At 57.4% G+C, this 25,038-nt stretch overlaps 1 protein-coding gene across 7 annotated transcripts in view; it reads right to left on the bottom strand.

Moving 5' to 3' along the window:
* Positions 1–1,172: 1,172 nt before the first annotated feature.
* Positions 1,173–25,038, bottom strand: part of CEP164 (centrosomal protein 164) — a 67,681-nt gene continuing 43,815 nt past the window's right edge. For 6 of the 7 annotated variants that reach the window (XM_047878399.1, XM_047878402.1, XM_047878401.1 and 3 more), the window contains 23 exons: positions 23,303–23,388; positions 22,217–22,384; positions 21,238–21,351; positions 19,577–19,714; positions 16,752–16,952; positions 13,259–13,390; positions 12,961–13,177; positions 11,881–11,958; positions 11,516–11,647; positions 11,073–11,195; positions 9,938–10,081; positions 9,407–9,490; positions 9,193–9,261; positions 8,677–8,852; positions 8,168–8,294; positions 7,833–7,900; positions 7,173–7,380; positions 6,250–6,357; positions 5,556–5,670; positions 4,733–5,074; positions 3,552–3,618; positions 2,603–2,725; positions 1,173–2,443 (listed from right to left, as the gene is read on the bottom strand). In XM_047878399.1, the coding sequence (XP_047734355.1) occupies positions 2,347–2,443; positions 2,603–2,725; positions 3,552–3,618; positions 4,733–5,074; positions 5,556–5,670; positions 6,250–6,357; positions 7,173–7,380; positions 7,833–7,900; positions 8,168–8,294; positions 8,677–8,852; positions 9,193–9,261; positions 9,407–9,490; positions 9,938–10,081; positions 11,073–11,195; positions 11,516–11,647; positions 11,881–11,958; positions 12,961–13,177; positions 13,259–13,390; positions 16,752–16,952; positions 19,577–19,714; positions 21,238–21,351; positions 22,217–22,384; positions 23,303–23,388 (3,117 nt within the window). In that variant the 3' untranslated portion in view covers positions 1,173–2,346. The remainder of the gene's footprint in view (positions 2,444–2,602; positions 2,726–3,551; positions 3,619–4,732; positions 5,075–5,555; positions 5,671–6,249; positions 6,358–7,172; positions 7,381–7,832; positions 7,901–8,167; positions 8,295–8,676; positions 8,853–9,192; positions 9,262–9,406; positions 9,491–9,937; positions 10,082–11,072; positions 11,196–11,515; positions 11,648–11,880; positions 11,959–12,960; positions 13,178–13,258; positions 13,391–16,751; positions 16,953–19,576; positions 19,715–21,237; positions 21,352–22,216; positions 22,385–23,302; positions 23,389–25,038) is intronic. The other variant, XM_047878403.1, reaches the window with a different exon arrangement.

The following is a 25,038-nucleotide window of genomic DNA, read 5'->3' as shown; positions in this document are numbered from 1 at the left end:
GCGAACTTAGAGCCTATTCAAAATACAGATCCCTTTAAAAACACTCTTTCCTGAAGCCCCAGGCTGGGAGTCAGGACTCAGGTTCTGGTCCCGCCTCTCCCACACACTGACTGTAACTTTGGGTAACTCACACATAGTCATTTACAAGGTTCCATTTAGTTATAAAGGTCTATCGTTTGAGACTCCTCAGCTAGATTCTCTAAGGGGAGAGATGGGACAGTTTTGGAGTCTTCTCAAAAAGTCCTTTTGTAATCCTTGGCCCGGGGGCATTTGCCCCACCCAGCTAGACCCCACTCCCTCCCTGGGACTCAGGTCTTCAGACCAAGGGGACCAGGACTGTTGTGTGAGTCAGGAGGACAGAAGGTGCTGATTTAAGGGAGCAGATTGAACACACCTCAGCTTTTAGAGACGTGTCTATCTAGGTTCAAATCCTGACCTTGAGGGGTAGTCATTTAAACTCTGAGCCCACAGTTCCTCATCTATAAAATAATATCAACTTCATGGGTTAAGAGGGTTGAATGAGATAATATTTGAAAAGCACCTGCACATAGAAGGTAGTTAACAAATGTTACCATCTTTTCTCGGTCCCTTCATCAGAGCAGCAAGAACACTGGGACACAGAGGAGGCTGTTTTGTCTTTCGGTTGGTTTTCTTATGCAAATCCATGAAACACAGACTTCTCAATTGGTTCTCCTAGCAATTTTGTTGCTACACACCCAAAACTATGTAGGCTGCTCACACCACTGGAGCAGAAAACAAAACCCACCCGACTTTGCCAGCTTAGGACTTCAGGGGGCTTAGTTTTCATTTGTCTGCATGGAGAAAACAATGCCAAGTGGCCTCTGGGAAATGGCACAATGAGTCTCCAGCTGGGAGGGGGCAGAGTAGGGAGAGGGGGAAGGGAGAGATGGAGAACGTCAGCACTTCCTGAGGCTTCCCAATGCAGCAGGACTGGGAGCTCGGGGCGTGAGGGCTCTCCGCCATTTCATGGAGGACCTTGGGCTCCTCCAGGTCTCTGAGCCTTCGGTTCAACCATTACACCTACATTACAGGTTTGCCGTGATTAGATTAGATACCTCGGAAGTGGTCTGTGAATGTTAATTTTTCCTTCCTTCATTCTTTAAGAGCAAGGAGGCAAAGGCCTTCAAAGAGGAGACATTCACACAACTGCCTTGTAGCAAATGGGCCTGCAGAGATTTAATTGATGTAGAAAATACAGGCTTGTCACCAGAGTTGGTTATAACACGTGAGCTAGCCCCGAAGCACACAGAATGAGCTAAACAACAAAACAGACTTTTTTCCCCCATGGCAGACTGATGCCTACAAAGCACGTGGGAGGAGTAAACAGTTTCTTAGTCCCTGACAAATGCACGGAGGGCTGGCAGAAATTTGGTGTCTATATAGGAGAGAGGCAAGGGCTACCCCATAGCTTTCGAGACAAACAGGGGGGCATTTTATTTAACAGTGGGACAGATGTCAGAGTACATCCCCTCTGTTGGGAAGCGGGGGCTGCAGGGAGCTCAGAATCCTCACTGCCAATGCCAGGTGCAGCCTCCCAGCTCCGAGGAAGGCTGGCGGGGGTAGAAACAAGAAGAGAAAACCAAGATGAGGACCAGAAGCCATCCCAGACTTTTTGTATGGCTTGGTGGCTTCTTGAAAGTTGTGTGCTTGCGCCCCTGAGACTCTAGCAGGGAGGGCTCTGGGGAGGAGCCGGAGGGAAGGGAGCCCTCCTGAGGACAGTCAAGTCCCAGGAGAGAGAGGATGAGCAGCAGAGCTTCCAGGGGCTGGGGGTGGAGGAGGGACAGCTTCCAGCAACCTCTGGCAGGGCTCTGGGCCCGATCCTGAGATAGTCAAAAGGAGAGACTAAGTGCTCAAGAAAGGAGACATTTAAAAAAAGAAAGAGGTCTGATGTCTATGATGCTGAGGTATTAGAGCCTGGTCCGAAAGGTACAGACATGCGGGGGGTGGGGAAGCTTTGTTCTGGTAAATTAAGGACCACACCCACAGAACCACAGCACTGAGTGCCCTGCGGGTCCAAGGGATCAACTGTGCTCCCAAGGGAGGCCCTTGGAAGGCAACTCCTTTAATCCCTCCTCCTCCCCTGGAGGGGCCCGTGGAGCCGATAACCCCCCCACCAGTGTTCCTCGTCCACACAGGAGCTCACAGAAGTTCACACTTTGCAGCCTGAGAGACATGGTCTCAGGGGGGCAGCTCACGGTTTCCGGCCCCCGTGGCTCCTCTGAGTGGGGAAGCTGGCAAACGGGGGAGGACGATGCTTTCTCAGAAGGAAGAAAGCACAGGCAGCTCCTCAGGCACTTGGTCTGGGTGCAGGAGAGGCTCAGGGCCTCAGTAGTGATACACCTTCAGCCTGTTGTTCTCATCCAGGCCCAGTTGCAGGAAGTCAGAAGAGGCTGCCAGCCTGGGCCCTGAAGAGAAGAGACGTCTGGCGGCGAGGTGAAGGAAAACTCCCCGGTCAGTTAAGTGCGTCCAGCGAAGGGCCAGAGGACAAACAGGGCCGTCCTTGGACCCCCGGGGCCCAGCTCAGCCATCCTAACAGCTACAGCAGGAACGGAGCAAGGCTCAGGGACCAGTCAAAGGATACGACTTGGGGTCATTCTTGTAACGCTGTAGCCACTTTCGGTTAGCCTCGATCAGGCGCTGGACGTCGGTGCTGCCCACCTCGGAGACCTGGGGATGGGCCCGCTGCAGGAGCCGCAACTGCTCGCTGGGAAGGAGGAGGACAGCGTGGGGAGGGGAGGAAGGGGCTGTGTGGAACAGCCCACAGGCCAGCACTTCTCCCTCCTCCCCTCGACACGCCAGCCTCTGCCTGCTTTAGCAGCTCAAAGCTTCCTCTGCTGGGGAGAATGCCCCTCGGGGCGGGCGAGCATCAGGTCCCCAGAGAGGCGGTGGTGAGCTCCTCCTCTGGTGAACACTCCTGACATCAGCCTGGTCCCGGTCACTCTCAGCAGCCAAAGCTTTCCCCTCTCTTGACTCAAATACCCACCCAGCCTCAGCTCCCAAGCGGGCCAAAGGGTAAATGACAGTGCTTAGGGTTGGGGGCCTGTGGGGTGGGGACGCAGAGGACAACTAGGCAAGGCAGAAGATGAATGGGAAGTTAACAACAGGTTTAAATAATTGCCCATCTGTCCTTCCCACTGGGTGCCCCTCTCGTGCCAGATGTTGCTCAGCAGGGCTGAGGGAAGAAAGGAGCCCATGAAGCAGACAACGAGCTTGATGGCAAAGACAAAAGCCACACTCAAGGGCAGGAGGGGCCTGGGGAAGGAGCAGGGTCCCCACAGGGGCTGATTTCTCCCTGCAGAGATGCTACCAGGCAGCTTCTTCACAGAGCCAAGCCAGGTGAGGACAGCTGCCACGGGACCCCAGTGTTTTGGCCTTTTCTCTCAGCGTGGAGAGGCACCTCAGACCCGGGCAACTGCGTGACTTGGAGGCCCGTCCAGGCTCACTCTCCATGACCAGAGTTCTCCCCTGGCGGGAGGCACAGCAAAGCAGCAGGGCTGTGTGGTTCACCCTGAGCCCAGAAGGACGCTTACCTGGCCGACACATAACCCAGCCTGTTCTCCAGGGGGGCAGGGCCGGTGCTGAGGAATGGTACTCCAGCTGGAAAAGTGGGGGCAAATCGTTCAGAAACGGGCACTGGAAAGCAGCCCCAGCAGGCTGCCTCCCGGCTCATCGGCACCTCCTGCCTCGCACAAACACACAAAAACAGGGCCAGTTTCAGTGGTTGCAGGGGAGAGACAGATGATAGGAATTGTCCTATTATTTCTAAAACTTAATCTGCTTTTCACATTCTTCAGCAGGACTGAGAGACCAGGTGAGCACCGCCCGCCTCCGGCCCAGAAGCACTGGGAAGCTGGATGGCCAAGTGGTAAGGAGCAGGGTCAAGACCCAGTGTGTTACTTACTCCCCGGGTACCCTGAAACATCTGCCTTAACCTGAGTTAGTTTTCTCATCTGTAAAGTGGGAATAAATTAATACTACCTCAGAGCGTTATTAGACTCCTGCCGGCCCATCATACAGTGTACAAGATGGGATCTATTATAGTGATGAGGAGGAGGAGCTCTGAGGTTCTGCTGAGCTCTGGATCCCATCAGAAAGGCTCCAATCAGAGGCGCCTGGGTGGCTCAGTCAGTTAAGCGTCTGACTTCAGCTCCGGTCATGATCTCTCAGTTCATGAGCTCGAGCCTTGCATCAGGCTCTGTGCTGACAGCTCAAAGACTGGAGCCTGCTTCGGATTCTGTGTCTTCCTCTTTCTCTCTGCCCCTCCCCCACTCACCTGTGTGTGTGTGTGTGTGTGTGTGTGTGTGTCTCTCTCAAAAATCAACATTGGGCGCCTGGGTGGCGCAGTCGGTTAAGCGTCCGACTTCAGCCAGGTCACGATCTCGCGGTCTGTGAGTTCGAGCCCCGCATCAGGCTCTGGGCTGATGGCTCGGAGCCTGGAGCCTGTTTCTGATTCTGTGTCTCCCTCTCTCTCTGCCCCTCCCCCGTTCATGCTCTGTCTCTCTCTGTCCCAAAAATAAATAAACGTTGAAAAAAAATAAAAATTAAAAAAAAAAAAAAATTAACATTAAAAAAAATTTTTTAAAAGGCTCCAGTAAATCATCATGACCCACAGAGCCTGTGGCCACAAGGTGACCCACGGCCGTAATCAACAGACCATGCCAAAGCTGGGGGTGGCAAGGGGCAGGCAGAGGAGGGAGGGAGGGAGGCTTACCTGGAAAATATTTGCGCCACTTCTCCACCAGGAAGTCATCCACTGTTTGAGCCGCGGAGGAGGAGAGCCTGGGGCCCAGCCCCGGGTCCCAGGCCCACTGGGTGGATGAGGGTGTAGCCAGCGGCGAGGGTGAGAGCCGGGAGGGGCAGGCAGGAATGGAGGTGCTCCCAGCGGCCCGGGGCAGGACGTGCGCTGGCGTGGAAGTGAAGAGAGGCAGTGGCAGCTGCGGGTTGAGGCTGCCCAGCATGCTGAGGACACCATTCAGCTGGCTGCTGATGCGCTGCAGCGAGCTGCTCAAGTAGTAGATCTTGTTGGGGAAGGTGGCACTTGTGGTCAGGTTGACTGAAAGGCAGGGACTCGACCTCAGGGCCCAGAACGGCCCCTCCTCACCCCATACGCCCCGTCTGCCAGACCACAGCCCCTCGGCTCATGGGGAACAAGGGGGACGGCAGGGCTTCCGTGGTCCAGAAGGTGCAGAGCAGAAGCTGGCCAGGGGAAAAAGCCTTCCAGGGTGTGGGCAAGGAAGGAACAGGAGACGGCCCTCTGCCCCTTTGCAGACCAGAGCAGCAGAGAGAACCCCTCCCAGAAGGTGGTGCTGGAAGGTCTCTGCACAGTCAGGGGGCCCCTGATTCTTTCTGCCCTGGGTGCTGGCAAACCCCGACGGGGTCCCTCCTTCTGACCAACCCTGAGTAACTGCCCCAGACCCTGGCTCCCAGAGGCCTGTGCACACCGAGCTGAGGGAGGGGGGCTGCCCCTCAGGCCCCCAAGCCCCTCCCTCTCCATGGATACTGTGGTCCCCCTCTGGGCTGATGCCACCACTCACGGTGAGACAGGGGGCAGGATTCAGAACTTGCGCTGCTCATGTCTTCAGTGTCGCTGAGGTCAAAGGTCACCACCTTCTTGGGGGGGGCGCCTCTCAGAATGTCCTCATCTGGGGCCTGAGAGATACAAGCAATAGTTAGTCCTGACCCCTGCCCTGTGCGCTCTGCCCACCGCTCTTGCGACGTGTTGAGGTTTGGGGGCTCTCTGGGACCCCAGGTTCTGGCACAGGCTGTCTTGCATCACAGGGGGAGGGAGGTGGAGGCTAAAAGGTCACAACGGCCTGAAACACAGGCAGCTGGGACCACAGCCCCTTCTCCCTGGCAAACTCCCCCTACAGGGTCTGTTCACCCAGGCTTCCCTCCTGCCTCACCCACACCTCTGGCATCCGGGGGAAAGTCGACCAGGCCACTAAGTACGTCCATTCCTAACACGAGGGGCACACTTTTCCTCAGGAACCATGGCAGGGGGAGGGCAGGGGAGGGGCCAGTCCCTCTCTCAAGAACCTGCAGCAAGACGCTCTGGGTCTGCTCGGGACCGCCCCCCCGCACAGATCTGTTCAACAAATGCAAAGTCGAAGCCGCTGCCCTTTTCACCAGCTCGGGAGCCCCAAAGGCCCAGCACCCCGAGGCAAGAGACCAAAGAACCCAACCACATCCCAGGAACGGCAGGAGGCGGCCGTGGCCACGGGGCCGCACCTCTTCCAGAAGAGAGGACTCCAGCTGATTCAGCTTCTCCTCTTTCTTCTTCAGCAGGTCGTGGCCCTTCCGCATGGCCGACTTCATCTCATCCAGGTGCCGGGTCTCCTGCAGCCAGAGACAAGGGGGAGGACGCAAATGGGGCTACGCGCGGATGCGGGAGGCCCACCTACAAATTCACCTGAGAAATACTAGCTTTCATGAGGTCGTGAGAATGAAACGAGACAGTGCGTGTTACATGCTTAGCGCTGTGCCCGCACCTGACACACTCCCAAGGGGTCCCTGCCATGCTCCAACGCCCCTATCAGCACTGAGCAGAGCAAGGACAGGGCCGGGGGCTGCATGCAGACGCCCCGGGAAGCCTGCCCCTCGCCAGCTCTGAGCACCCACACAACGCTAAGGGAGCTTCTGCCAAGACCCCTCTTGATGGCCCAGAGATCTGTGATCCTAACACAGAGTAACAATGAAGTTTCTCTCTTTTCATTGGAAAGTAGGGCGTCAGAGAAGCAGTTCAGTCTTCTGCCCAGGGTGCTCCAAAGATTCACTTAGGAACCGAGTCTTTAATGTGATGGAATGGACAAGCAAAGCACTGGCTGTGAAGTTTTAAAAACCTGACTTGTACTTCTCATCTAGAAAATGAGAGTAGCCACTACTTTGCGCATCATCTACGGTCACATGAAGAGCAAATGGCCACTGGAGAAAGCATTCTGCACGTGCATATCGACATGCAAACGTAAGGTGCTTTCATCGTCGTGGAGACAGACAACCTGCATCACCTGCCCCATCTCCCTAAAAGACTCATCCAGTGACCCCAGGGCCTGTGTGGCCACTGTCGTGGAGTCCCCAAAATCCACCAAATCCACCAAAGGTGGATGTTGCCCCGCGTCCCCCAGGATTAGCAGGGTCCCCTCGAAGCTCCTGACCTCCTCCAAGTCCTTGCGCACGTCTTCCAGGGCCTTGGTGCCCGGTGGATCTTGGGCGGCTTCCTGAGCGCCGGCCAGCTCCTGGCGCCAGTGCTGCTGGGCGGCTTTCAGAGCCGTCTGCCGCCTCCGCATGGAGCGCGTCTGCCGCGCCAGGAACTCCTTGGCACTGCGGAGGGCTAGCCCCTCGGCAGAGAGGTAGTGTCGGACGCTGTGGGAGGCCAGGGCAGAGGGGTTGGAGAGGGAAGTGAACGCTCCGAGAACCCCCTGCTGTGGGTCACTAGACCACTTCCCCAGCAGAGGCTCGAGGGGAGCACAGACTATGCCGGGCTGGGCAGTGAGTGGATGCCGCCATTAGATACCTACAGTGTGCGGCATGCTGCAGAGTCGTCCTGCCCTGTCTCTGAAAGGGAGGGGGCCGGGGGCCTCCAGACAGATGGCCAGACACTCCCATCAGCCTGACCCTCAACCAGAAAGCAGCAGATGCCAGCAGGCGGTATCAATGGCCCCAAGGGCACCTTCTGGGCTGGCCAAAGGGATTCCCTTGGTCCCTGGACCCAAGCCCCACCGGTGACCACAGCCACCTCATTTCAGTTAGCCCCAGATCTGTGAAGGCCCCCCCTCAGCAAATGCTGGACCCAAACTAAGGCTATCAGGACTCACCTGTCCAAGGATAAGTCGGTCTCCTCCTTGCTCTGGGGGAGAGAAGAGGATACCTCTTTGGTCTGGCTCTAAGAACACACAGTAGAAAAGACCCACTGAATATTAGACACACTGCCAGCTCAAGGGACCCCCGAGCCCCTCCCAAGGGCCCGAACACAGAAATGGCTCCGCCAGCTGCTGCGCACTGCCCGCTTACAGTTACCATCGGACCGGCGGGGATGGGGGACTAGGAACAACAAGGCCCGGAGACCGAGGTTGCATATAGAGCGGAGCCAGACCCCCTCCTGGAGCCCCGGCCCGGCCACCCTGTCCCTTGCAAGGCACAGAGAACTCACTGTCCCAAGGGATTTCCTCAGGTCCTCAATGTGGAGATCTGGCTCAACACGTGAGGAGGCATTGCTCTCCTTAGCTGCCAGCTCATTCAACACCTCCTGCTTCCTCTGAGTTTCAGCCTCCAGGTCGCTGTGATGGGAAAGGGGATTGGGGGTGGGGGAGAGGCAGGCTCCCATGATGGAACAGGGTAGGTGGCACACCGTCAGGACTGCTAGTGTGGGCGTCAAGCCCCCATCTCAGGGAGACAGCAGGACCGTCTCCATCCCTTCACTTCCATCAAAGCCCCGGAGGCAGGGCTGGGCCATGACCAGTAGAACCAGGGACCGCCACCCACCCCCCGCCCCCCACAACAGCTGTTCACAGCCTCTGAGCCCCCACTCCCTACAAAATGCAGCAAAAGCCCCTCTGCCAGGCTCCACCCCTGCGGCTCAACTGAGCAGACAGGGCCCAGGAGCATCAGAGGGCAGGCGAGAGGCAGCAGGAGTGGCCAAGTGCAGGGTGCCCACCCCACCTGACTTGTTTCTGCAGCCTCCGCCTCTGGGTCTGCAGCACATCCACCTGGGACTCTAGCTCCAACTTGTGGGCCCGAAGCTCATCGAGAATTCTTCGGAGCTGTTGGTTTGTCTCCAACAGATGGGTGTGCTCCTTCTTTGCCTCCTCCAGGTGATGATGGTTGGCTGTGGCTTCCTGGGGGCAGAAGAAAAGCTAGAAGCACCTAGAGCCACGTGGGGCAAAGGCAGGGAGCAAGAGGACAGGGAAACCCGAGGAGCACGGCGGGGAGAGGGTGGTCGCTGTGCCCACTGTCAGGAGCCGTGCAGGCTCCATCCACCCTCCACAGCCCCAACCCTGGGGTCTGCTCAGGACCCCACACAGCAGGGCTATCTGCGGGATGCTGCCACCATAGTTGGGGACCCTAATGACCTGGACAGATCAGGTGAGCACAAGGTGGGATGTGGGGCAAGAGGGAGAGAAGGGAAGGGAGAAGGAATGGGGGAGAGAGGAGGGAGGACGAGACAGGTGGACACACCTCGCTCTCCAGCGCCACCTGCCTCTGCACTTCAAGGAGCTGCTGCCTCTCCACTCGGGCAGTCTCCTCCTGTGGGGGAGGGAAGGACATGGGACCCTTGGCCATCCCCGGGCCCCAGGTCTAAGGGGCAGGAGGACCCAGGCTCTCCTATGGGAGCTATGACGCCACGGTCAAGGGCACCTGGAGATCCTGTCCTCAACTCCCGCTCTCTCACCTGGATGTCCAGCTGAGCCAATCGGGCCTTGACATCTTTGGTTCTGGTTTCCAGTTCCACCTCTAAATTTTGGAGTTTCCTTTCCTGCACAGAAATAGGCGGAGTGAAAGATGTAAGTGCAGAAAGAGCGCAAGGCATTAGCTGGGGGTGCAGGAGGGAGTCCCGGAGCCAGATTCCATAGCACGCCCTCCAAGCTGGGCTCGGGCCTCCTCCCATTTGCCCTTGCAGGCTCCCGGGAAAGCGCCACACCTTGTTTCTTCCTACGGGGGGCAAGGAGAGGCAAAGGTGCCAACCCCAAACCCCCAGGGGGGCTGACCTCCTCTAACCCTGGGGATGGGCCCTGGCCTGGAAGACGAAGGCACTAACATGCCCTGGCTTGGGGATCGCCATGAGACCCCCCCACTCCAGAAGCTGTCAAGGCTCAGATCCGCTGCTGCCACAGATGCCTGCCTCCAGCGCTCCTCCTCCTGCACAGAGGTATCAGAGTGGGTTCACCCACCCCAGTCCCCAGTGGCAGCCCAGAGCCCCTACCTGCTCCCGGTGCCGCCGCCGTAAGTCCTCCAGCTGCCTATCCTGCGTCTGCCTCACGGCCTCTAGTTCACGCTCGTGTGACCTTCGAAGGCGCTCCAGCTCACAGGTCAGGTGTCCCAGGAGTTCAGCCCGCTGCTTCCTTTCCTGCCCAGAAGGTGAGGCTGTGGGCGGGGAAACCGCAGCGTTCCCCCCCCCCCCGCCCCCCGCCCCCCGCCCTACAGCCTCGGGTCAGCAAGGTCAGGGACCCCATCAGCTCCCTGGGGTTGGCTCTTCAGGGAGAACACCGCTCTCATCCCCCAGAAAGCCCGCACCACTCTCTGCCGCGGATGCCATTAGGAGGACCCCCGCCCCATCAGGGGAGTCTGCCTCTCTTGCTGTCCCTCCATGTGCAGCTTCCTTCCTTAAGGGAAGAGAGGCCACTGCTCTTGAGCAAGTTCAGAACTGGACTGGGGAGGGAATCAACTACATTTTATCACAGGCTGGTCATTCCTCTGTGGAAAAGACTGTACAGAAGGGCTGGGATATGAGTTCCGGTCAGTGGGATAGTGGCTAAAAGTCCTGGGGCAGAGGCCCTGTGGCCCCTGCTCATCCCCAGTGTGAGCAAGCCGAGAGCTGGCTGGGTCCACTCTCTCACCCAAGGGCCAAGGCTGAGGATGGGCAGAGATCTAAGTATTATTTGGCTCTTGCTAGTCTACTTCTTAGTGTCCTGGGATTGCGATTAACCCTGATGGCCTGGTGTCGTCGGGGTAGCGAAAGTTGAAGGCTCTGGAGTCAGACAGCCGGGCTTGAATCTTAGCTCCTTGACTTATTGGCCTGGAACACTTGGGAAAGATGCTTACACTTCTGTCTCCTCGGTTCTAAACTGGAGATCACAATAGTCCCCATCTCCTTGGGGGTGCTGGGGGTGCTAAATGAGTCTGCACACATCAAGGGGCTGAGACCAGTGCCGGCAGGGGTAGGAGCTCCGAATCTGTGAGCCGCTACCCCTCCGGGAGGGGATGCAGCCTGCCCGCTGCGGGGCGAACAGGCAGGACGGGGCCGCGACGCCACCTCAGCAGGGTGCAAGCCGCCGGCTGCCGAGGACGCGCGGTGCGCGTGAGTGCGCGCGCCGTGCATGTGCGCTGGGGAAATTCACCTCGGCTTCGTACTGCTCTCTGGCCTCAGCCAGCACCTGCTGGTGCTCCTCCTTCATCCTGTCCATCTTCCTCTCGTGTTCCCTCTCCACCTGCTGGCGCTTCTCTCGCAGGAGGTCGCTGAGCTGCGGGGCAGGCAGCAGGGATGCAACTCGCAGGCCCGAGGGTGGGCCGGCACGTGGTATACACAAACACGACCTCCGCGCACGCATGACACGTGACGTGTACACGCCCCGCCCCCGCGCCCCTTCCCCACGGGTCTACGGGGGGGGGGGGGGGGTGCGGGGGGGGGGAAGTGCCCAGCCTCCAGGGAACTGAGGCACAGAGGTGGAACCAGACGTTCTAGCCCCAGCCGAGCCATCCAAGGCAAAGCAGGGCCCCTGGGGCCGGGATGGAGTGCCCGTGACAGGGATACACGAAGTCGAAGGAGCAGACCAGCATTTACCTCTTGCTCGTACTGGAACACTTGGTGAGCCTTCTGATGAGCCCTCTGCTCTGCCCGACCAAGGCTCTCCTGCAGCTGGGCCTCCTCCCTCTGCTGGGCCTCCTCCATCTTCTTCTGGAGGCTGGAGACAACCTGAGGAGGTCCCAGCCCAGAGGACATGACACTCAGCACTGCAGAGCGACTTCAGGGACTCGCTTGCCAGGGGCCCAGCAGCCAGCCCCACGGGGGTGGGGGGGTTTCAGGCGGAGGGAGACTCCCACCCTAGCGACAGGCACGGGGTGGAGTTCGCGAAGGGGCCCTGAGGCTCACACTCAGGGACCAGGATGGCCACTCCACCTTGCAGGCCAAGGCCAGCTGCCTCTCACCTCTCTGTGCTTGGCCTCCAGCGAGGAAGAGAGCCGCTCCAGCTCAGCTCGGTGCTCACTCTCCAGTGCTGCCACTGCCTGAGGAGCAACAAGGGGCCTGTGAGGGACACAGGGTGGGGAAGGCGGACTAGGCACTGACCCCGGAGGGAGGAAGGAATAGCCAGGAGAACCGTGCCTGACTCCCATCAAGCCAAAGGGCCAAGGGGAACCACAGGCACAGCTTTGCTGCCCCAAAATAACACAGTCTCTAAAGTCTGCGACTAGCAAATGAACAGGAACATGAAGGCCAGAGTGGAGGGGCATTTCGGTAAGCCTCGGGTCACTGCTTCCATCCCCCAGCCTCTGGGCTAGGCCACAGGTACACAGGTGACACTTGTGCCTGTGAACAAGGGCCCAAGGTGGTGAGGGCTGGAGGTCCAGCACTAGCTGCCTGAGCACCCAGAGGACAGTACAGTGACATCCTCCCCCACCTTGTGTGGCTGCTCCTGGTCTAAGAGCTGAAGCTCACCGTCGCCCAAAGAAAGAAGGTCGACGTGGCCTGGCTGTGCCCTACTTCCGCCTCTCATCTAGAGACGGACCCTCAGGAGACAGAGGATTGGAGGCCCAGGGAGTAAGGGCAAAGGAGAAAATCCTCCTCTACGTGTGCCAACCTCGCCAAGGAGAGATGAAAGTTCATCACAGCTGCCCCTCGGAGACAGGGCCCCTTTGTCTCAGAACCTCTGGTCTGGCCCGGGTTCTTTCAGTCATGAAATCTGCCCAAATCCAGGGGCCATTTCCCCTCAAGCTTCTTCACTGTGACTGACAGCACCCGGCTACTGCTGGCCCCAGATGGAGCCCTGGATACCTGCTCTTTCCTCTCCTGCACCTGGCAGACCCGGGCTAGCACCTGCCCCGAGACGGCCGGGTCCACACGGGGCAGTGGGCCCGGACAGCCCACCTGCCGTCTACCGCCTCCCATGCCGGCTGTGTGGACACCTCCTCTGTGCCCGGTCCCCCACCCCACACGCCCAGCCCGGCGCCCAGCCCCTTCCCAGGCAGCACCGGGGCACGTCAGACGGGAGCCCCACGCCGCTGGCTCACTTCTTTCCTCTCGCCCTCCAGCTGTTCCCTGAGCTGCTGCAGAGCCCTCTCCTTCTCGGCCTTCAGGGAAGCCCGCTCTCTCTCCTCCGAGGCCTCCATCTCTTCCTTGAACTGCTCCAGCATCTGTCTGTTCCTCTGCTCCAAGCTGGCCCTCTCGGCCTTCTGGAGAGACTCCGACTCTTCTCTCAGCCTCTGCAGGGAAGCCTCCTGCTCGGCCCTGCGCAGACAGACGGAATGGGCCAGGCCCGAGCACTCGGGGGGCACCGCGTGGGGCAGGAGGCTCACGGCGCACCCTCACCTGATCTGGCTCTCATCTGCTTCCACATGGGACTGCACCTGGGCCAGGAGCTGGGACAGCCGCCGGCTCTCCGCCTCTCTCATCCGAGTCTCCTCTTCCTCGGTGGCTTTCCGCAGCTGCGCCTTCAGGGAACTGGGAAGGAAAAGAAAGGCAAGTTTGTTGGAGGAACCGCTCTTCTAGTCATCAGCCCTGACTCCCGGCCTCCACAAGCCTGCAGCTTGCCTGCGAAGTTTCCTAAATCTGGGTCCTGCTGCCTCCCTGTAATACATCCCATATAAAGAGGGGGCCGTGAACTCTATCCGCTCTTTGCTGCAGCAAGCAGAGGGACAGGCTGCTTGATCCCAGGACAGGATTGCTGCCAGAGGTTCCCCCTTGCCTGTAAATGCACCTCGGTGCAGCATGCGCTCCAGGACAGACACAGTCTGACCCCAGCCCGGCTCCCGGGCCACATCCCTTCACTGCCCCCGATCCACTGTTGCAGCCACATCAGAGGAGACACCGCCTCTCAACCCCACCACGATCCTCCTCGCCTCCGGGCCTTTGTTGATGTGGGCGCTTCTCCCCAGAATCCCCTCTTCTACCTGACAAACCCATATTTGCCACTCAACGCCCGGCTCCCTCCTCTCCGAGAAGCCTTTCCAAGTTCATCGACTAGCCTTTCTGTTCCCATCGCCCTGTATATGGAAGACCTTCCTTATCCCACACATCACAATTCATCTTTTGTAGGTCTGCTTTCCTGACAAGTCTGGGAGCTGTTCCAGGCAGAATCAGGTCTTCCGCTTGGTTATATCCGAGGTGTTGAACAACAGTAGCTAACATGAAGCAGGTGCTCCGTACGTGTCTGTCAAATTTAAACAGCATCGCCCAGCCCCAAACTCAGAAGCAAGTGCCGATGACCCATGAGGGATGCCTTATTTACAGACAAACGACAGTAAGCATTTCCTCCCAGGCAGACATCCCCCTGCCCACGCAGCCCCTACATGACCAGGGGCTGTGTGCTGTGCACTCAGGGAATTCAAGCCTAAGAGAAATACGATTCAGAAGACAATTTCTTAGAAAAGCTTCCTAGTGAATTCCAAAGGTCATCTTCAATTTCAAGTTATCTACACCACTGCTCTCTTCCATCCTGATAGAAAATTTGAGTTAAATAAAAATCCTCCCTTCTAGAGCCCCCCAGAAACCCTTTCTCTCTGTCCCGTGGCTCCATTTCACACGTAGCACCACAGAATGGTAGAGCCGGAAGGGTCTTGGCAGGTGAAGGCCTTCATTTTATAACTGTCTGTCTTCATCTCACAACTAAATTCAATCTCTTCATTTTATGACTAAAGAAACTAAGGGTCAGACTGCCTGTCTTCCTGCCTGCCTTCTCATTCAAGAAGTATTTGCTACAAGGTCAGCTATGGCTTCCAGAAATTTATACCAACTGAAGTTTCCCAGCAGAGGCGGCCCCACCCCTCAGAAAGGCTCATGCGTGAGCAGAAACCGGGTCTCGCAATCAACTATTTCGTAGCGAGTCTGACAAGGCGCTGCCTACAGAAAAATGACTTCGTGGAGGCCATGGCCATCACTGATTTCAACTGAAAATCAAGAGCTGCCATTTACTGAGCAACTACTGTGTCTCGGGCCCTGAGTCAGATACTTTTGGCACGTGGAGTCTTCACCACGACCTGAGAGGGCTCTCGGACGCCCCTCTGGAGCTGGGGGTTTGGCGAGGGACGGAAAGCACAGTCAGCCAGGCCCAGGGTGGCCAGGAAGAGAGGAGAAGCTTAGACGGCTGGCAGGGAAACACAGCCAGGATTTCATCCAAGGCTCTGCCTGTCAACGTCAGCTAAGTCTTACCCTGTTTGGGCAGGCTCCTGCCCGAATTTTCATTTGGCTGGAAGAGGAGGATGCTGCCTGGCAAGGGACACAGGAGGGGTGATAGAAGATGGACCCTGGGTCAGCAGGTCCTGTGTTGGGCTAATGAGAGGGTTGTCCCCAACCCTTGGGTGGCTGGGTGTTGGTTTTCTATCAGTTTCTCTGAGCATAAGCATTTTCTACACTCTTTGCTACGTATGCTATAAAAGTAAGTCTACCACTTTGGGATGTTCTGTCCGAGAGGAAAAGATTTAGCCTTCAGTTACATGGTTGAGTAAGAGCAGAGTCTGTTAACACCTTTTTGTCGTACCTGTCCCCTCCTGGGCCTATGGCAGATTGCTGATCACCTTGTCGGTGGCCCTTCTCCCATGCTCCCTTCCTAAAGGGGCCCTGATTTTATTCCATCAGGTAAAGAGGCCCAGCTAAAGGAGGACATTTCCCAGTTCCCTTTGCAGCCAGAAGTAACCAATGAGATGTGAGTGGAAATTATTGAGTAAAATTTCCGGGAAAACTCCTTACAAGAATAAGCAGAAGTTATTAGGTGAAGTTTCCAAGAAAGAGCCTTAAAAGGGACCGAATGAGCTAGAAGTTACCAGTTTTGTACTCTATCCCTATTCTCCCTGCTGGCAGCACAGACACGACGACTGGGGATTCAGCAGGACGAAGAGGCCCTGAGAGTAACCAGCACTCAAGTGCAGAGAGATTAAAGGGCCACCAGGGACCTGGTGACTCTGAAGCCGCTGTGCCAGCCCTGGACAGCCTTTTCTTATGAAAGTAACCTCCAGCTTATTTATGAAGTATACACACGATCTCATCCACACAGGCCCGGCCCAGCCTTAAGTGTCTTGCTTGTTGAGGGCCTCCCAGCCAACACCACAAAGAGTAGGAACCCAAATGAAACTTCTGGATCCTGGGAAATAGCACCTCACACCATACTGTGTGGTCCCTACCAATCTCACTGGGTCCCAACAGGGCCCTGACTACCAAGAGAGAGGGCAATGACTACCAAGAATGGGCCCCAGGGACAAAGTGCCTGGGTTCTTCTGGCTCTGCTGCATTTTTTAAATTTATTTTCTTATTTACTTGAGAGAGACAGGATGAACAGGGGAGAGGGGCAGAGGGAGAGAAACAATCTTAAGCAGGCTCCACGTTCAGCATGGAGCTCGACATGAGGCTCAATCCCACGACGCTGGGATGGTGACCTGAGCAGAAATCAAGGGTCGGATGCTCAACTGACTGAGCTGCCCAGGCGCCCCCGGCTCTGCTTATTAACTTCAATACCTTGGACATGTTAAATAACCATTCTGTGCCTCAGTTTCTTCATCTGTCTGGTAGATCCTTTAACATGATAGGGTTGCTAGCAACACCTCATGGGACCCACTCTCAGGACGAAACCAATTAGCAGCTATGAGGCACGTGGACCCGTGTAATCTCTCAAAAACTGTCAGCTGGTCCCGCTGTTATCAGGCCTCCCAACTCCCTCCCAAAGAGAGGAACCAGGAAGCCCATTCCTCCACAGAGGCCACCTAGGAGGAGTGTTGGTGGGGCCATGAGTGTCCGGGGCGGGAGGAGGGCTTCCCTTCCTCCCCATGTCACCTCGAGACCCAGGCAGCTTGCGTAAGGGGAGGGACAGGACCTGAGAGACTTCTCTTTCTGCTGGTGAAGCTGGAGGACCTCCTCTTCCTCCTCCTGCCACAGCTTCTCCCGGAGCTGCTGAATCTTCTCTCGTTTCGATTCCAGAAGCCGCCTCTGGTCTTGCTCCAGGTCGTGGGCCACGGCCTCCTCCATGGCCCTCAGGGAAGCCTGCTTTGGGGGAGTTGCAGGCTCCGCAGCTTGCCTGCCAAGGGTGGAACAACACTCACTAGCTTTACTATCCCACCTTTTACACACACACAGAACAGCACACACGCAATCCTAATGGGGGGAGGGCCCAGGGTCAGGAATCACATACGCAAATCAGCTCACGCAAGGGACAGGCAGGAAGGCTACCCCCTCAAGGATCCAGGCAGTATTTGTTCACAGGGCAAGCCTCACTGTGGCGGTCCAGGAAGAAGGGCGGCCCATACTAGGCTCTCAATGGACCTGGTAGGTTGTAGCCCGAAGTACACCTGAAGATGTGGCTCAAGAGCTGACAGTGATAGGGAAAGACTGAAGCTCTGTCCCCAGTGGGTTCTTCCCCAGGACGGTTCACGGCCGTTTCCGTCTCCCCACTAGGGCTCTGCCTGCTCCTTGAGGCTCACGCCAGCACCTTGGGACACCCCCAGAGGCTACTCTCTGCCTCCCAAACTGAACACAGGCCAATGCTCATGAGCCAGCAGGAGAAGCCACAGCATGTCTCCGAGCCCTGAGACCCCCAACAGTCCGTGGAGGTCCAGGAACAGGAAATCTCCTCCCACGCTGCCTCAACAGCTAGGCAGGAGACTGCTCCCTAAGCCAAAGAGTGTAGCAAGCGTGCACCAAGAATGCCACGCTCCAATCTCCTTGATGACGCCACGTTTGCATCTGCTTGGAGTTAACTCAATATTTGGAAACGGGTAACAGAAATTCAGAGCCGACGTGGATGCACGAGGTGGGTGGTGAGATGAGGAATAAAGGTTAAAAAGATGTCTATGTGAAGGTTGCTATGTTGCTTGTATTCTGGTTCTTGAAGGAAATGCCCAGAGAGAAACCCAAGAACATTCAAGGCCATGAAAGCATCAGGGGCTAAAAGTACTGCACACCCCAGAGCAGCTTCGTCCTAAAGGCCAGTGCGAGCTTGCAGCCCCCGCTCCCTCAACCTGACTGGTCTCGCCTCACAACCACCACCCACCACCCGCCCCGATGGTGCACGGGCGGCAGGCCAGGCACGCTGGCCCCATCAGCCTCAGCAGCGCGTGGACACAGTCCACTGGGGAGCAGTGGGGTAGGGGCTGCAGAGGGGAACCGGCCCCCGACTGGGGACGCGGGACCCCCTTTCCCCTCGCTGCGGCAGATGGAAGGCAGCAGGCGGGATGAGATTAGAACAGCAGAAGAAAACACGGGCTTTGGAATTCCATTTCAGCCCCTCGAGACCAGAGAGAGAAGGAAGACATAGAAGGCTACTGACGTCTCTGAAATACCAAAAAGCTCTTTCCTCCCCCCTTCCCTAAAATCATAACTCAGCCTGGAAATGGCCTTGAGCCGTGCCTTCGACTGTCTTCTGCTCTCAACGCCGCCCCGGCCCCCCTTCCAGTTCCCGGCTCTCCTCCAGACCCCCTGACATAGCCCAACCGATGCAGATGTGAGAGATGTGGCCGCCACCTCCTCTGAGAGTCCTGCTCTCGGAAAGGACCTCCCCCCGCCAGCTCTCCGCCTCATCAACCCTCCAACTCATTTCCAGCCTTGGCTGAAAACATCTTTTCTCCCTGAGACGGTACCTTTTAATGTCTCTCTCCCCTGTGGGCTGTGGAGCTATGTGGAGCCCCAGGGATAGATGCTGTGGAAAGATGGGGCCTCAGATGGCGTGGCAGCACGTGCCCGGGCCACACGCCCCGGTGAGCACGCCTGCACACCTGGCACGCGGGCCTCTTCTCCGTGTCCCCGTTTTAAAGCTCTACGATCCCAAACGCCTAGCTTAGGTCCAAGGCAGTCAACGATGCCCTGAATGATTGAGGAGACAACTGGGAAGATGAAGCCTCCAGAGGAAGAGGCAGGTCTGATTTCTAGTCCGCTCCTCGGGTGTCAGCATCAGTGAGACCCAGTTTCCGACAGTCGGCGGCCAAGAGGGAGGCTCTGTGCGGGCATAATCACCTCAGGCCGGCCACCAAGTCATTGCGAGACAAGAGAGAGAAGAAGCAAGGAGGGCAGGCGGTGGGGAGGAGGGAGGCTGTGGCACCCAGGACATTCGGAAATGGCTGTGCCACCACTACAACTGCGAAGAGATCCTGTCCCCTCTCGTGTTCGACCCAGGGGTTTTCGTTCATTCACTCCCCCCCCCCCCCGGGCCCCCTTTCTACAAGCACCTCAGGAAAGATGCCGGGATCACCAAGGGGAGGCAATCCCTGAGTCCCAGACCCAGGCCTTCTGGCCTCACAGCGCTTGCTGGCCGGCCCTCTGCCCCTAACTCCTCCTGAGTGGCTTGACAACATCTGTGAAAGGTGACGGATTCTATGAATCATGGTTTTTTATTTGGTGTTATTTTATGATGATGATGTTCTGACATCTTTAAAAGTTTGCTGGCAGAGAGACTGGCCCTCCAAGGATTAGCCAACTCTATGTGAAAGAACATGTCTTTCATGTATATGAAAATATATATATGTATATGAAATATGTATATGAAAGAACATGTCTTTCATATGCAAACCAACCGATCCCCCAGGGAGGCTAGACCACAAGCATCTCCTTACATAACTCACACCAGGCAACTGGAGGGCCACCCCCATAGCCCAAAGCCCACCAAAATCATTCATACTGTCCAATCCTACACTCACTCAAGGTACTTACCCTGCCTCGCCTATTCCTTCCCCGGGAAACCCCAACAAAGGCTCTAGGCTGTGCTCTCCCTTCTCGCCTCTTCTGCCTCCTGACACACCCTGGTCATCCCCCAGGTGGCCTGGCATGGTGTGGCACGCCCTCTTCTCTCTGGAAGCGTAAGTAATAAATTCTTCCTTGATGGCACCGGCCTGTTGTTGTCACTCAGTCACCTCCATAAATCAGAACCCCACAGGTACAAACAAATGAAACGCAGACACAGGGCCACTCCTCACAAAACACAGAAACGTAGCTGTGAACATGAATGACAAGGACGTTATGGGGCCTGAAAAGACTCCGCAAAGGAACAGAAGATACTTCCTAAGGGTTCTGTGTAAACTGTGTGGTCAAGGAATGTCTCTCTGAGACCCAGAAGGGGCGGCCTTGTTGGTTTGGGAGGAGAAACACAAAGTAAGGGGACTCATCAGCAAGACAGGTGGGAGGAGCCTCACTGCCCAGCTTCCCTCCCAGAGGCGCCAGGAAAACGCCTTCTGACCTCTGCCCAGAGGGTCCTGTCTCTGAACCACACTCGCCTCCTGTCCTCGTAGAAAACACCCTGACCTGCTGTCCACAGCCCCCAAGGAGACTTGGGAAAGCCAGGTCATTCCTCAGGGTCAGAGCTGTCACCACCTGAAAAGTGGGGCTGTCCCTTCCCTACATCACTCTGCAGTGCTGTGGTGAGGACAAAAATCATGAGCTCACGTGCACTGCCGGCTCTCGGCGGCACTGCCTGTGAGTAACCAGTGCGTGAACCCGTCTCTAGTCAACGGCCCGAGTCCCAAGAGCTCATGATCCTTTTGTACCGCTCGGTTCACAGATGGGAAAATTTGCATAACCCTGGCTCCTCTCTGTCCCTGTAGAGAAAAGGAGCCGTGGCTGCACGCTGAGTCGGAAGTCTAGGGCTCCAGGGACCAGAGCCTCGTCCTAGTTATGCAACCGACCGGCAACGTGACATTGGGCAGATCCCTTCACGTGAGCCTCAGTCTCCTCATCTGTAAAAGGGGTGGGAGGGGAAAGGGAAATGGGAGGAGGAAAGCTCACTGATCTCCAAGTCTTAGAAGTGCTGGTGAGCTTTGAACCCAGGCCCAAAACACATACACCGGATACTGCATAACTCCGTCTACATCCCGTTGGAGAACGGGAAAAACGAATCTACAGGACAGAAGCCAGAAGAGCGGTGTCCTGGGGTGGCGGATTGAGAGGAAAGGGGCGTGAGGAAATTTCCTGAAGGGACGGGAATGTTCCACATCTGATCTGCGTGTAAATGTGCATTGACTTGTACAGTTCAGATTTATGTGCTTTCATGTATGTAAACACCTCAATAAAATGTTTTTAAGAAAGCGAAAAATAGTGCGAGGTGGAGGGGAAAACAGGAAAAACTGCTACCCCGGGAGGTGCCGCCGCCCCTCCGCCTCCATACCTCAGGCTCTGACCGGGAGCCCCGGGGACCTGGCCAACCCCACACTCAGATCTGTGACCACGGCTGCACACGATGAGGGGCACACACAATCTTCCCCCGCCGCTCCCCCTGGGCAGGGGCCACAGCATCCCCTCCCAACCACCCAGGAGTGGTGGGCACTCACACCACACAGACACAAAGGAGGACGGGGACAGACACGAACACCGGCCCTTACACCTCTGGAGAGGCTGGTGCGGCAGGGCTGGCCGCCCCCTCCTCAGGCTCCTCGGCCCCGGAGCGCTGCTCCCTGCCCCTCGCGGGGGCGACAGGTGGGCTTGGGGTCTCTTCCCTTGAGAGCATTGAGGAAGCAACGGTGTTAAAAGCAGTAGGAAGGCGAGAGGCCCCCAGTGCACCCATCTGGGGTCAGAGAGCTGTGATGAGGACAAGGGAAGTAGCCCCAGCTGAGTTTCCTGATCTCAGGCCTCACTCTCCCCCACCTGCCTCTTCCCAGGCCGTTTACACTGAAGACCAGAGGCCCGTCCACGTGGGCCGTGCACGGTTACGGCTCCGAAGGAGCCGCTCTGCACACAGCGGGGTAGGCAGCGGATGCTGTTGACTGAACATCGCTCTGCTTGGCTTCTCTCAGTGACTCATCCCAGCTGGATGTGCTCTAAAACCAGCTCTGACACCAGCATCTTCCTCTCACCGGGGGAACAGAAGATCTGGCCGATGTACGCCAGGCTCTGGGCCAGGCTGGGGCACGAAGGCCCTCTCAGCTGGCCTCAGGGAAGCCTAGGACTCTGCACCTCCCTCCCCCAGGGGCCCAGCATACAATGGGGCCCTACTTGGGTTTGCTGAAGGACCGCCGGGAGGGGTGGGGAGCACTGGCAGGTGGGGACTGGGAGCAGGCACAGCACAGCTCAGGTGGGGGACAGTCTCTGACCCAGGCCCCCGGCAGGAAGACAGCTGGATCAGAAGAGATGCTTCCTGGTTCAGGAGTTTCCAGGCTCCCCTAATTGGAGGGGGCACCCCAATTTTAGCTGTAGACTGAGGACTAGGAAGAAGCACATTTCCTCATTTTCCAGCTCACGGGGGACACTAAGTGGAAACCTGAGGTTGCTGCTTAGGGTGCAAACCGTCCCCGGCTTCTCACTTCCCCAGGCACCCCCCGCACACACAACTACACACCTGGAAGGCTTCCAGGTCCCCCTTACCTCCTCAGGGAACCGGCAGGGATGGAGCTGCCTGCAGAGTCCTCCCCGGGCTCCTCTGCCCGCTTCTGCTCAGGCTGCCCCTCAGAGGCCTCCGGAGGCCCTTCTTCAGTGGCCTGGCTCTGAAGGGGACTCTGGAGCCGCCTCCCAGGCACAAGGGGAGGAGAGGACCTGGTCAGAGCAGCAGAGTCAGGCCCCACCATTTGGAGAGCAGGGAGAGAACTGGCGAGTGTGGTACGTGGACCTGGGTCCACTCCTCCTCCCAGGCAGGGTTCCAGCCCCGGCTCTACATCCATGGGGAGCCACGGAGGGCAAGGCAGCCAGAGAAGCAAGAGGGGGAGACTCCCCACTGAGCTCTCCCTTTGCCTGGACTAGACTCAGCCCTCCCGGGTCCCTGCCCTGCATCCGCTTGGCCCAGGGGCGAGAGCTGGGCCCCCTCATGGGTGCATCCGCTCCCAGCGTTCACCATCACTGAGGCCAGGCAGGGATGCAAGAGCCGAGCGGAAAGTAGGGAGAAAAAGAGGAACCAGACTCGAATGCAGAAAACACACAAAGGCAAGAAAGAATGCGGACAGCTCTTCAAGGTCCAAGAAGCAGGAGGACTGCCCTGCCTCCTCTTCCAGGGTAGCAGCCCTTCCCTCTCTCATTTCAGGCTCCAGCCTCAGAAGCGGGAAACCTTGGTCTCTCCCTCCTAGTCTCTCCGCTCTCCCTCCTAGTCTGTCTGTCACTCTCTCTCTCCAAATCACCTCCAAGCTGTAGTACTGACCCTCTAGAAAGTTCCTCCAGCCCTGGCCCATGACCAGGCACACACACAGCTTAACCCATTCCAGTGAAGAGCACAGAGCCTTGGCCCACAGCGGTGTACAAAGTCCCACCACATGCACCCACACTCCTGTCTCGGTGCAGAGTCAGAGGGCATGCTCACGTACGCACGCGTGCACACACGCACAGACTTTGCGAGGCCATCCAGTCCGCTCACCGTCTGCCCGCAGGCAGGAGCACAATGAGCCACGCACACCAAACCCAGGGGTTCTGCCCCGGTCCACACCATCCCAACAGCCCCTGAGGGCGGCCTCCCACGTACCGTACCTCTCCGAGCCTTTGCACCGCTTGCTCTGTGGCTCATCTTGGCTGGACTGGCTGCCATCCTTGTCTTCTCTTCCCAACCTCTGGGCCTGTGGGCAAGCAGCAGTGGTAAGTGCCTACTGAAGAGGTCTGCATATGGGTCCCTCAACCGTCCAACCAACTCTCGGGCCTAGGAGGACATACTGAGAGGTGGTTCTTGAGTGGATGAGGACCACTCGGGACACAGAAGAGGAGGCCCATCTACTTAGCTCTGGCTAAGCCCCCAGGCTCGCAGCTGCTTCCAGGGCCGGCCTTGCTGGCCTAGGGACGATGAGCCAGATGCCACAGTCACTGCGTGCAGAGCCAGAAGCTAAAGGCGAACACGTACAAGAAAGAAAACCCTTCCTCCCGTCACCAGAAGCCTTCACTGACAGTTGCCAAGAGAAGGCCGAGACGTCCGTGAACACCCCGAATCCACGGAGGCGTGGACCTCCAGGATCGGTGATGTACAGGGACGGCAAAGTCAAGCGGGCAGAACTGGGGCAGCGGCCAAGCACATTAACAAGGAAGGACCCTAGAGAGATGGGGACGTGCTGAAACGAGACAGAAAGAGCACCATTTGGGCATCCGAAGGGAGGAAGACAGGGTGCTCCTCTGCCCCATTCTGGGCTCCCCCAAGCACCCAGGTCCCATCAGTAGATGATGATGCCCCCTTCCCAGTCAGGGACTGATTACTCCACCCATCCAAAAAATAAAACCCAAAATCTCATTTTAAAGCTTGGGAATCTGGGCCATTTTAGCAAGCGGGTGAAAAAGAGGGCTGTTCTTTGTTAGTTCAATCATTTTCCGCGAGGGGGGGCCCCAGGGGGCTAACAGTGTAGTCGGCCTGGACTCAAGCTCTTGTTTTTCCACTTCACTTATCCAGTGGCACCTTTGAAGTAAGTCCAGTTTATCAAATGTCCACTGCATCTCGATAAAGCTGCCCAAGGGGTGCCGGGGAGGCTTCATCGGTTCCCAGCTGGGGAGTCTGTCTCCTCCACTCTAAAATGGGTCACCCAGTCGGTCGAGCATCCGTCCCTTGATTTTAACTCAGGTCACGATCTCATGGTGTGTGGGATCGAGCATCCCACCGGGCTCTGTGCTGACAGAGCAGAGCCTGCCTGGGATTCTCTCTTCCCACCTCTCTCTGCTGCTCCCCTGCTCATGCTCTCTCTCTCCCTCTCCAAATACATAAACAAACATTTTTAAAAAACAAATACATAAAATGGGACAGTAAAGCTCAGCTCACGGGGCTCGAGGTGACGATTAAATTCGATCACGTACATAAAGCCTGACTCGTGGCCCAGGGAAGGCGTGCCACAAATGCCAGCGCCTGCGTCCCCGCTCCACCCCTCTCCCCAGCCTAAGGCATAAAACCTCAGCTCTGCTGGTGCCCGTCTCCATTCGAGGGCCCGTACCCCTTCTGTCACAATGACAGGCGCCCTGTCGGTTCCGGGACGTGAGGGTTAACGGGAGAGGCAGGGCAGGAGACAACTCACTCTGTCTTCCCCAGTGGGGTTCTGGCCGGGCTGGCGCACTGCCGTGTCCCCAGCCCCGTGCACACGGCCTCCCACGCCTCTCCGCTGGCAGCCGGAGCCCCAGCAGCTGTGGCCGACTCTACCATCTGGATGGGCGAGGAAGGGCAGGGCCTGAGCTAGGAGCCAGCTCCCCCAAATTACATTAAAAATAGAGATGCTGCCTGTGAGTACCTGCCGGTGCCT

Source organism: Prionailurus viverrinus, chromosome D1 (assembly GCF_022837055.1).
Source record: "Prionailurus viverrinus isolate Anna chromosome D1, UM_Priviv_1.0, whole genome shotgun sequence".
Taxonomy (NCBI): domain Eukaryota; kingdom Metazoa; phylum Chordata; class Mammalia; order Carnivora; family Felidae; genus Prionailurus; species Prionailurus viverrinus.
Note: the sequence above shows the minus strand (reverse complement) of the source record. Positions and strands in the feature narration are given on the sequence as shown.